At 41.9% G+C, this 12,891-nt stretch overlaps 1 protein-coding gene across 1 annotated transcript in view; it reads left to right on the top strand.

Annotated features, from left to right (window-relative positions):
- LOC138663017 (oocyte zinc finger protein XlCOF22-like) overlaps positions 1 to 11,851 on the top strand; it is a 35,411-nt gene extending 23,560 nt beyond the window's left edge. The window contains exon 8 of the mRNA XM_069749066.1: positions 10,457 to 11,851. Within this exon, the coding sequence (XP_069605167.1) occupies positions 10,457 to 11,730 (1,274 nt within the window). The 3' untranslated portion in view covers positions 11,731 to 11,851. The remainder of the gene's footprint in view (positions 1 to 10,456) is intronic.
- The last annotated feature ends 1,040 nt before the right edge of the window (positions 11,852 to 12,891 follow it).

Here is a 12,891-nt window from a genome sequence, read left to right as displayed (position 1 = left end):
ACCCTGAGATCTTATCGGATGAATCTCTCTTCTCTAAAGGGTGTACGTTTTAATATTGGCACGCTATACTGGATTCTCTTTTGTGGTTATTGATATTCATCAGTTTTTGTGCCCTGGTTAGTTGAGTGGGTTTTTGTAATGACCCCATTTTTACATAATGCATATAATAGTGTTGATATTATTGTTGATAATGCCTATAATATTGTGGCTATTGGGAGGCTTAGAAAAAAAATACATCGAGCAAAATGTCACCAGCGGCGCCTGTCCAGTAGCATCTACGATATCTCTTAATTTTAGATGCTACTACGCAGGCGCCGCCATCACCGGTGACATTTTGCTGGATGTAATTTTTTTTTCAGAGCACCACATAAAGCCCCGCCCACAGCCCCGCCCCAGAGCACCACATAAAGCCCCGCCCACAGCCCCGCCCCAGAGCATGAGAATCTTATTAACTGAAACCTACAAATACAGATTAAACAACAACGACAAGACGGATTTCATCACCAGGTATCGGTGTAATCAGTATAACGGCACCGACCTGACAGTGTCTGTAGTCACTGAGCACAATCCTGTTGACAGGTTCCCTTTAAGACATCTCCGCTCTGCACTATTATACACAGTTATGTTTAATAGATTATGAAGTCACCGAGCCCCGTGCTCTAATTACCCCAGAGAGCTTTCACCACTAGCTGCTCATTTATTACTGATGGAGACTGTTCAGTTTGAGCATTTCAGTAGATGTTATTGTCTATAGTCAGTTTGTGATTACAGTAGTGTCCAGAATCCTCTGATTTATCCTCTTCCTGCAGCCAGTTTTGTGTTCTTAATCCAGCCCCACTTTTACAATCTGACGTGTGTCACTTTATGTGGTGATAACTTTGGAATTATTCACAAAGGATAATAGAAAACAAATGGATCTTACAAATTATTTTCCATCTTCTCACAATACCCTACATACGATTGTACACTACTCTCTGGGCACATGGCCGTGTTCAGAAGGAAAGAAGCGCCATTTAGCTGTTTGAATGCAGATCTAGCTGGAATAGTTTGCAGACACAATGTATTGGGAGCACTGTTCGTGGTCAACTGGCAGCTCAAAAGATCTCCACCATGAACATGCTTGGCACTATCTTCTCTGCTTTCCATAACCCAAGGATTGCCTTGCTCATCGCCCCTTAACACCATTACATGGATCTGGACTTACACTGGGACCCCTATGCTTGGACCATGGTGTTACCTGCGATTCTGTGGTATTAGATGGCAAGAAGAATAGTCAGGTAGCTGGGTCAGAACCAGAAGGACAGAATACAGAATCAGAAGACACAAGAGTAGTCAGTAAACGGGCCACGGTCACACAGTAAACAAATACACAAGCTGAGCACAGAGGACTGAACCAGAGGAGAACAACGCTGTTTCTGGCAGATTCTGGCCATGTGCTTAGAGCTTTAGTAGGGTGTGGTACTTTCCTATTGGCTGAAGTAGGGAGCAGATTACTCCAGCTGGACAGCAGGAACAGATCCCAGATGAGATTGGACACACCATATGCAGAAGCCCTAATATGACTAAATGACAGAAAACCATAAGAGTAGAAATCTTCATAAAGTGATTCAATTTTATAAATTAACTAGATGGTGGCCCGATTCTAATGCATCGGGTATTCTTGAATATCTATGTAGTCTATTTATGAAGATTTTAGAATAATACAATGAATACACAGGATTAGGCTGGCCGGGCGCGACCAATTAGCGAAGCGTGGTTCAAATCCCGCGCCAATTCGCGGCCGGACTGCGACTGTCGCTGATTGTTTGTGGCCGGCCACGTAGTATATAGCACAGCCGACGTAGCATATACCAGCTCACATAGCATATAACACAGCCCACGTAGTATATAGCACATCCACGTAGTATATAACAGCCCACGTAGTATATAGCACAGCCATGTAGTATATAGCACAGCCACGTAGTATATAGCACAGCACACATAGTATATAACACAGCCCATGCAGTATATAGCACAGCCCACGGACTATATAGCACAGCCACGTAGTAAATAGCACAGCAGCGTAGTATATAACAGCCCACATAGCATATAACAGTCACATAGCATATAACACAGCTCACGTAGTATATAACAGCCAACGCAGAATATAACACAGCCCACGTAGTGTATAACATAGCCCACATAGTGTATAACACAGCCCACGTAGTATATAGCACAGCCACGTAGTATATAGCACAGCCAAGTAGCGTAATACTGCCCACGTAGTATATTGCACAGCCACATAGTATATAACAGCCCACGCAGTATATTACACAGCCACGTAGTATATTACACAACCCATGTAGCATATTGCACAGCCATGTAGTATATAGCACAGCCAACGTAGTGTATAACACAGCCCACGTAGTATATAGCACAGCCACATAGTATACAGCACAGCCAAGTAGCATAACACAGCCTACGTAGTATATTGCACAGCCCACGTAGTATATTGCATGGTCCACGTAGTATATTGCACAGCCACGCATATTGCACAGCCCACATATTATATAGCACAGCCACATAGTATATTACAGCCCACGTAGTATATAGCACAGCCCACGTAGTATATAACACAGCCGACGCAGTATATAGCACAGCCACTTGGTATATTACACAGCCCATGCAGTATATAGCAACCCACGCATTATATAACATAGGCCACGCTGTATATAACACAGCCACGTAGTATATTGCACAGCCACGTATTATATTGCACAGCCCATGTAGTATATTGCACAGCCCACGTAGTATATAGCACAGCCCACATAGTATATTACACAGCCGACGTAGTATATAACAACCCACGTAGTATATAGCAATGTGGGCACCATATCCCTGTTAAAAAAAAAAAAGAATTAAAGAAAAAATAGTTATACACTCACCCTCCGACGGCCCCCGGATCGAGCCCAGGCCTTTCGCGCTCCTCGCGCGCCGCTCAAGTCCCAAGGATGCATTGCGGCAATAACACGTGATAATGTAGCGGTCTCGCGAGACTTCTACGTCATCTCCGGTCATTGCCGCAATGCAATAGAGATAGCAATGGCGTGCACTCAGGTCAATGCGGGTAAGTGCAGGCTGAACCTGGATGACATCCCGTAGAATCACAAATAAGTAAGAAACAGCCGCACTCAAATTTTTGTAGTTTTTTCAAATGCAAAGGAGAAATTTATTATTTTCACCACAGTGATATACTGAAGCTGAGGTCACCACAATAATATAGAGATGCTGAGGTAATGTTTCGGCCCCGCTGTGGGCCTTTGTCAAACCTCACTTGTAGAAATAAAAGTGGAAGGTAACCCGCATTTACGGGACAGATAATTGTGTAAAGCAGGCTCCAGAGTAGAGCAATTGGCGTTAATGCAGAGAGAATGAGGATCAGGGAAGGGGGAGCGCTCCCAGTCCGTGCTACAGGTGTGGTGTGCTAGCGTCCCTGTGGTGATGTGTGACCTGGTGTGTATCACACTCAACATGGACCAGAAGAAGCAAAGGAAAGAGTTTTCTCGGGAGATTAGAAAAAATTATAGACAAACATGTTAAAGGTAAAAGTTATAAGACATCTCCAAGCAGCTTGATATTCCTGTGACTACAGTTGCACTTATTATTCAGAAATGTAAGATCCATGGGACTGTAGAGAACCTCCCTGGACGTGGCCGTAGGAGGAAAATTGATGACAAATCAAAAAGATGGATAATAAGAATAGTAACAAAAGAGCCCAGAAAAACTTCTAAACAGATTAAAGGTGAACTTCAAGCTCAAGGAACATCAGTGTCAGATCGCACCATCTGTCGTTGTATGAGCCAAAGTGGACTTCATGTGAGACAACCAAGGAGGACACCATTGTTGAAAAAAAATCATAAAAAAGCCAGATTGGAATTTGCCATACTACATGTTGACAAGCCACAACGCATCTGGGAGAATGTCCTATGGATAGATGAGGCAAAAATGGAACTTTTTGGCAAGGCACATCAGCTCTATGTTCACAGACGGAAAAATGAAGCATATCAAGACAAGAACACTGTCCCTACAGAGAAACATGGAGGAGGCTCTGTTATGTTCTGGGGCTACTTTGCTGCATCTGTCACAGGGTGTCTAGAATCTGTGCAGGGTACAATGAAATCCTAAGACTATCAAGGGATTCTAGAGAGAAATGTGCTGCCCAGTGTCAGAAAGCTTGGTCTCAGTCGCAGGTCATAGGTCTTGCAAAAGGATAATGACCCAAAACACACAGCTAAAATCACCCATGAATGGCTAAGAGGGAAACATTGGACTAGTCTAAAGTGGCCTTCTATGAGCCCTGACCTAAATCCTATTGAGCATCTTTGGAAAGAGCTGAAACATGCCGTCTGGAAAAGGCAACCTTCAAACACGAGACAACTGGAGCAGTTTGCTCTTGAGGAGTGGCCAAAATACCTGTCGAGAGGTGCAGAAGTCTCATTGACAGTTACAGGAATCGTTTGATTGCAGTGATTGCCTCTAAAGGTTGTGCAACAAAATATTAACCCTTTGGCGCTAGAGCCTGTTTTTGCCTTCGTGACCGGGCCAATTTTTTCAATTCTGACCAGTGTCACAACTCTAAAACGATTCAACGAATCCTGGTGATTCTGAGATGTTTTCTTGTGACATATTGTAGTTTATGATAGTGATAAAATTTCTCTGATAGAACTTCATTTATTTGTTAAAAAAAGGAAATTTGGCGAAAATTTTGCACTTTTCAAAATTTAAATATTTCATGCTCTTAAATCAGGGAGTCATATCACACAAAACAGCTAATAAATAACATTTCCAAAATGTCTACTTTACATCAGCACAATTTTGGAAACAATTTTATTTTGTTAGGAAGTTATAAGGGTTAAAAGTTGATTAGCAATTTCTCATTTTAACAAAAAAATTTACTAAACCATTTTTTTAGGGACCACATCACAGTTGAAGTGAGTTTGAGGGGTCAATATGACAGAAAATACTCAAAAGTGACACCATTCTAAAAACTGTACCCCTCAAGGTGCTCAAAACCACATTCAAGAAGTTTATTAACCCTTCTGGTGCTTCACAGGAATGAATAGAAAGTGGAAGGAAAAATAAACATTTAGTTTTCTTTCACAAAAAATTTCCTTTAGACCCAATTTTTTTTACTTTCATAAGGGTAACAGGAGAAAATGGACTATACCGTTTGTTTTGCAATTTCTCCTGAGCACGCAGATACCGCATATTTGGGGGAAATCTACTGTTTGGGCGCACGGCAGGGATCTGAAGGGAAGGTGCGCCATGTGACTTTTTTAATGTAAAATATGTTGGAATAATTAGCGTTTGCCATGTCGCGTTTGGAGAGCCCCTGATGTGCCTAAACAGTGGAAACACCCCACAAGTGACACCATTTTGGAAACTTGACCCATTGCGGAACTTATCTGGATGTGTATTGAGCACCATGAACCCAGAGGTTTTTCACAGAAGTTTATAATGTAGAGCCGTTGAAATAAAATTTTTCACAAATCAATCTTTTTAGCTCCATATTTTGCATTTTTGTAAGGGTAACAGGAGAAATTGCTCCATGCAATTTGTTGTGCAATTTTTCCTGAGCACGCCGATACCCTGCGTGGCAGATCTTGGAAGGGAAGGAGCGTCATATTGGAGAACAGATTTTGCTGGAATTGTTTGTGGGTGACATGTCACATTGTCAGAGCCCCTGAGGTGCCAGAACAGCATAAGCCCCCAAAAGCGACTGCATTTTACAAAATACCTCCCTGAATGATTTCTTCTAGTGGTGCAGTGAGCATACTGACACCACAGCTGTTCCATAGAAAATTACACCATTGGGCAGTGAAGAAGTAATAATTAAATTTTTACCACTAAAATGTTGTTTTAACCCCAGATCTTACATTGGAAAATAGGTAGATAGGTAAATGGTCACTACACCCATAGATGAATTCACAGAGGGGTGTCATTTCCAAAATGGGGTCACTTCGGGGGGATTCTGCTGTTATGGCACTTTGGAGAGCCGCAAAGTGCCAGAACAACCGAATCACTCCTGAAGTGACCCCGTTTTGGAAATGACACCCCTCAGGGAATTCATCTTTGGATATAGTGACCATGTTTACTACACGGATGATTTCCAGTTTCTAGTGGAAGTTTTAGAGCAAAAATTACAAAAATGTCATTGTAGTGCCCAATATAATGTGCCCAGCTTGTGTCTCTGGAGACATCCCCCCACCTACCCCCGGAAATTGTTATCCGCTCTACTCAGATGTGTCTGTCACTAAATAAACCAAATGCTTGAATGTCAAAACAGTTTAAAAACGTGGTTCTGTGTGGAAGATTATAAATCAGTCATGGAGGCATAAGGCCGGCAATGATGGGCATTGTGGGCAATAATAGCGGGTATCATGCCTCATTCCTCTCTTGGAACATACACGACATCTCTGGAGGTTGTTTCTTGTTTCAGTTGCTTGAATGAGTGCAATATAATGTCGCTCAGTGAGTCTTCTGACATCTTCAGAGTCTAAAGGATTGGCGGAGACAACATTTTCAAAAACAAGAATTTCAATAACCTTTTCCTGATAATCAAAGAAAGTATCTGCATTTCCGGCTTTTTTGTATAACTCAAAAGAATTATATGAGGCCACCTGAAACAAATAAATAAATGACTAACTTTTTATACCAGGTATATGATTTTCTTGATACCTGGTATGGCTGTAGAACCTGGTCTACAAGGTCCACACCCCCCATATGGCAGGCATTGACTATTGTCAATAAAATGCCGAAATCTCATGAGCATTTCATAATGTGTCCTAGGAAGAACAGCAGAAAACATTGGCTTGAACAGGGCAGTTGGACCAATAGGACCAAATGCCCGCTTTTTTTTAACAAGCCCCATTGCAAATGTAAATCCTAAATTTCTTTTAATTTCTAGGACATTAGTTGGTGTCCATAAATTTGACCTAGCATAATAGGATAATGGATTCTGCCTGATGAATTGGGACACATATATAATCTTTTTTTCTTTCTTTTCTTTATTTTTTTTTTATATAGCGCTAACATATTCCGCAGCGCTTTACAGTTCTGCACACATTATAATCACTGTCCCTGATGGGGCTCACAATCTAGAATCCCTATCAGTATGTCTTTGGAATGTGGGAGGAAACCGGAGTGCCCGGAGGAAACCCACGCAAACACGGAGAGAACATACAAACTCTTTGCAGATGTTGTCCTGGGTGGGATTAGAACCCAGGACTCCAGCGCTGCAAGGCTGCAGTGCTAACCACTGCGCCACCGTGCTGCCCATATAATTGTTTGTAGGACAGTATGCTCTAGCAAGCTATCTAGCTTTATTAAAAAAAAATAAAGATTATCTGTCAGAAACAAATTAAAAAAATTAGCTGGTCCAAAATTTTCCACCTCCACATTTATACCAGGAATGGCATTAAAATTAGGGATGACTGGAGTAGCCGAATCCGAAGCCTCCCATCTGGGAAATACTACATCAAGAGGCAAAGCCCCTTGGACATTGGTTTGCGCCAATTCACGAGCACTAGGGGCAGCGCTAGTACTGGGCATTGTTCCCTGAGTTGGAGACATTTCTCCAGAAGCGCTATTTGTCCTTGTTGTTGTACTGGTCCTTGTGTGCGAGGATGGACCAGAATCACTGCTCATTTCTGAGCTATCACTGTCACTGCTAATATTATAGTAGGTCCAATACCCCTCCACATAGAGAGAGAATTTGAGTCCAAGAAGAGGTTTTTACATGTACCCATTCAGATGGAGACGTTTATTCTCAGTGAGGTAGGTCAAGCGTAGGACCTCGTATAAGAGAGATGCCTTAACGTGGCTACGAGGTACACATAAAATTGGCCATTTTTGTGCGCTAAAAGCTCTCATTTTTCATATTTCTAGTGCAGTAATGCAGTTCAAATTTCGTTTTTTCAAGTTTGCATGTTTTGGCGCTGCAGTGTGCCGCCCTATTTATTTAACTATATACGAGTTGGCGACTCTGGGTTCAGCACCTGTTCACACTCAGTCTATGTTTGGATGTGCAGGTCAGGTTTTTGAAATGTATTCTCTAGCCTTCTGATCGTGCACTCCCCGCCTCCTAGCTTCAGGTGTTTTAATTATAGTAGGTCCAATACCCCTCCACATAGAGAGAGAATTTGAGTCCAAGAAGAGGTTTTTACATGTACCCATTCAGATGGAGACGTTTATTCTCAGTGAGGTAGGTCAAGCGTAGGACCTCGTATAAGAGAGATGCCTTAACGTGGCTACGAGGTACACATAAAATTGGCCATTTTTGTGCGCTAAAAGCTCTCATTTTTCATATTTCTAGTGCAGTAATGCAGTTCAAATTTCGTTTTTTCAAGTTTGCATGTTTTGGCGCTGCAGTGTGCTGCCCTATTTATTTAACTATATACGAGTTGGCGACTCTGGGTTCAGCACCTGTTCACACTCAGTCTATGTTTGGATGTGCAGGTCAGGTTTTTGAAATGTGTTGTCACTGCTAATAAAGCCCTCGAAATCCACATCGCCATCTGACACTGCACTTTCTTCACTGTCAGAACATAAAAGAGCATAAGCCTCCTCCCGGCTATAATACTGACGTGTCATTTTATTCATTTTTCTTTTTCCGGGAATAGAAAACTCTGATGTGACTGACATGACCAAATTATTGGAAGACAATTGAGAAAAGCCTAATTCTTTAGCCTAACCCTAACTTTAGAATAAACCCTAACTTTAGCCTAAAGGTACCTTCACACTCAGCGACGCTGCAGCAATACCGACAACGATGTCGATCGCTGCAGCGTCGCTGTTTGGTCGCTGGAGAGCTGTCACACAGACAGCTCTCCAGCGACCAACGATGACGAGGTCCCCGGGTAACCAGGGTAAACATCGGGTTACTAAGTGCAGGGCCGTGCTTAGTAACCCGATGTTTACCCTGGTTACCAGCGTAAAAGTAAAAAAAACAAACACTACATACTTACCTACCGCTGTCTGTCCCCGGCGCTCTGCTTCTCTGCACTCCTCCTGCACTGACTGTGAGCACAGCAGCCGGAAAGCAGAGCGGTGACGTCACCGCTCTGCTTTCCGGCTGACCGACGCTCACAGCCAGTGCAGGAGGAGTGCAGAGAAGCAGAGCGCTGGGGACAGACAGCGGTAGGTAAGTATGTAGTGTTTGTTTTTTTTACTTTTACGCTGGTAACCAGGGTAAACATCGGGTTACTAAGCGCGGCCCTGCGTTTAGTAACCCGATGTTTACCCTGGTTACCAGTGAAGACATCGCTGGATCGGTGTCACACACGCCGATCCAGCGATGTCTGCAGGGAGTCCAGCGACGAAATAAAGTTCTGGACTTTCCTCAGCGACCAACGATCTCCCAGCAGGGGCCTGATCGTTGGTCGCTGTCACACAGAACGATTTCCTTAACGATATCGTTGCTACGTCACAAAAAGCAACGATATCGTTAACGATATCGTTATGTGTGAAGGTACCTTTAGAGTAAAGTTAACTTTACTCTAACAGCAACCCTAACTTTAGCCCCAACACTAACCCTAGCCTGCCTTGTCTGTTTTTTTTTTACTTTATAACAAGATCGCTGACTCACAGCTGTTGCCAGCAGCTCTTGTACTGTAATACTGTTTGTCCTCTAATCTCTTACTGACAGGAGATCTGAGGAGAAACAGCGTTTTTATGAGGTAGATCGCCCGGGAAAGTTTGTTGCTATAACAAACTTTCCTAGTGATTTGTGTCATTGGCTAGTGTGATGCTGACGTCATCAGCACCTTAACCAATCAGGGCTCGATGAGGTCAGGGGTCACAGGAAGCGTTGTGCTCCGGAATCCCCTCGTTACAAGGTACGTCGGGTTCCGATGAGCAGTGGATGTTGGAGAGTGAAAATTACAATTTGCCATTTTATTACCCAGCACATAGTGCCCAGATTGTGCTCCATGAGACACACACCGGAAATTAAGTGGATTCTTCTCACTATAATATTGCTAAATACAGAGATCCTAAATGTTGTTTGAGCACACTGCAAGACTCAGAAGTGTGAGCGGATTTTGCTGGATTGGTTTATGGAAACTGTTGCTTTTCAACAGCCTTTGAGCCACTAATAGTGTGGGAACCTCTGTTTTTTCATTGACAGATGATGGACATGAGTGGGGACTTGTTTTTTGTGAGATGAGAATTGGCATTATTTTCACCTACATAACATTGATTGGTTTCTTTTTATTCGATATTTGGGAGGCAGAATGAACAGTTGAACACCACACACTACTGGTTCATCCAACAAGGTTTTCTATTAGTCTGAACTGTCATTATCTTGATAAATATTTTTTTTTACATAGCTTGCCATTTTTATGGACAGTTTAAGTAGAAATGTTCAATAACATAAAACTCAAGGATATTTTATTAAAAAATGTTTTTATCTTAGCAGATGACTGTACCAGGAGATCAGAGGGACAGATGACATCTTCAGTTTTTAAATCTGATGATTTTGAGATCCTACACAATACAACTGAAGTGATTGCTGTTACTCCAGATATATCATCATCCATTCACAGCAAAGATCTGTCATCTGATCCTATGAAAGAGGCCTCATCTTCTGCTTCATTACTGACGACTAAGGAAAATCAAAGTCACAAACGAGGCATTAAAAAACAAACTGCTCCTAAAGCAAAGAAGTCATTTTCATGTTCAGAATGTGGGAAATGTTTTAAACAGAAATCACACTTTGATAGCCACCAGAGAATTCACACAGGGGAGAAGCCTTTTTCATGTTCAGAATGTGGAAAATGTTTTAGCCATAAATCAAATTGTGTTAAGCACCAGATAACTCACACAGGTGAGAAGCCTTTTTCTTGTTCGGAATGTGGGAAATGTTTTACCATCAAGAAGGTTCTTGTTAGACACCAAAGAACTCACACGGGGGAGAAGCCTTTTTCATGTTCAGAATGTGGGAAATGTTTTACCTACAAATGGAATCTTGATAAACATCAAAGAACCCACACAGGGGAGAAGCCTTTTTCCTGTTCAGAATGTGGGAAATGTTTTAGCCAGAAATCAGATTTGGTTAACCACCGTAGAACTCACACAGGGGAAAAGCCTTTTTCATGTTCAGAATGTAAGATATGTTTTAAATGGAAAATAGATCTTGATATCCATCAAAGAACCCACACAGGGGAGAAGCCTTTTTCCTGTTCAGAATGTGGGAAATGTTTTAACCAGAAAGGGACTTTTGTTAGTCACCAGAGAACTCACACAGGGGAGAAGCCTTTTTTATGTCCAGAATGTGGGAAATGTTTTACCCACAAAGAGAATCTTGTTAGACACCAAATAACTCACACAGAGGAGAACCCTTTTTCATGTCCAGAATGTGGGAAATGTTTTACCCACAAAGGGAGTCTAGTTACACACCAAAGAACCCACACAGGGGAGAAGCCTTTTTCCTGTTCAGAATGTGGGAAATGTTTTAACCAGAAAGGGCATCTTGTTAGTCACCATAGAACTCACACAGGGGAGAAGCCTTTTTCCTGTTCAGAATGTGGGAAATGTTTTAACCAGATAGGGAGTCTTGTTACACACCAAAGAACCCACACAGGAGAGAAGCCTTTTTCATGTTCAGAATGTGGGAAATATTTTAAATGGAAACCGCTTCTTGTTAGACATCAGTGCAGTCACACAGAGGAGAAGCCTTTTTCATTTTCTTAATGTGGGAAATATTTTACTTGGAAATCAACTGTTAATAAACATCAGAGACGTCACATAAGGGAGAATCCTTTTTTATGTTCATAATGTTGGAATAGTTTTAACCAAAATTTAATCTTCTTAAATGGGTTGTCTCTTGTCATTCCTCATGTTTGCTGACAAAAGGATAAAACTAAACTTTATAAATTCCAAATGTAAAACTATGCCCATAATTTACTCCCCTGAAGGTTAGTTAGTAGGTGACTAATAGAAAAAACATGTATCCCACAGTTCAGTACATAGGGTGAGGTGACGTATACACACTCACTCTCCAAGCATCTCATTTCTACGGGTTTCATCGTCCTCACCAAAGGCGACTCATCAGGAGACTATTTAATATTGACCTATAGCCAAGCGAGACTAGACAAAAAAAAACCTAAAGTCATGTATCATGTTATCCGAAACAGTCAGAAATCCAGCCACATATTGGCAGATCCCAGACCTCAAACTATATACTTTGTAAGTTTATAAGCCACTCCAGTGTCTGGAATAGATAGTATGGGACAATATAGTATAATTCTTGTGTTTTTCTCCTATAGGGACTGCCCTAGTTTGGTAATGTAAGAGCTGTTAATTAGTAGTGCAGACAAATTGTCCTGGACTAAACTCAGTTTTCAGATGGCCCAATATATACCACTCAGGGAAAACTTACCTGCTCCAAAGATCAATAGCAGCTTCTAACTAATGGCCATGCTGCGGTCTGTCAAGGAATGAGTGTAATATCGTTATAAAGACTAGGGATGTGTGCAACCATAATGTCTGGAAGATCTGTGCCATTATTTAGTATGAATATGGAAATTGTATCAGGAGCAGTTAAGTGTTCCCTGAGCGGTATATACTGTATTGTCACATACTATGTATTCCTGACACTGGAGTGGTTTATAAACTTATGAAGTATACTAGATGGTGGCCTGATTCTAACGCATCGGGTATTCTAGAATATGCATGTCCACGTAGTATATTGCCCAGTCACGTAGTATATTGCCCAGCCACGTAGTATATTGCCCAGCCACGTAGTATATTGCCCAGCCACGTAGTATATTGCCCAGCCACGTAGTATATTGCACAGTTACGTAGTATATTGCCCAGCCACGTAGTATATTGCCCAGCCACGTAGTATATTGC

The sequence above is a fragment of the Ranitomeya imitator genome, chromosome 2 (genome assembly GCF_032444005.1).
Source record: "Ranitomeya imitator isolate aRanImi1 chromosome 2, aRanImi1.pri, whole genome shotgun sequence".
NCBI lineage: Eukaryota > Metazoa > Chordata > Amphibia > Anura > Dendrobatidae > Ranitomeya > Ranitomeya imitator.
Note: the sequence above shows the minus strand (reverse complement) of the source record. Positions and strands in the feature narration are given on the sequence as shown.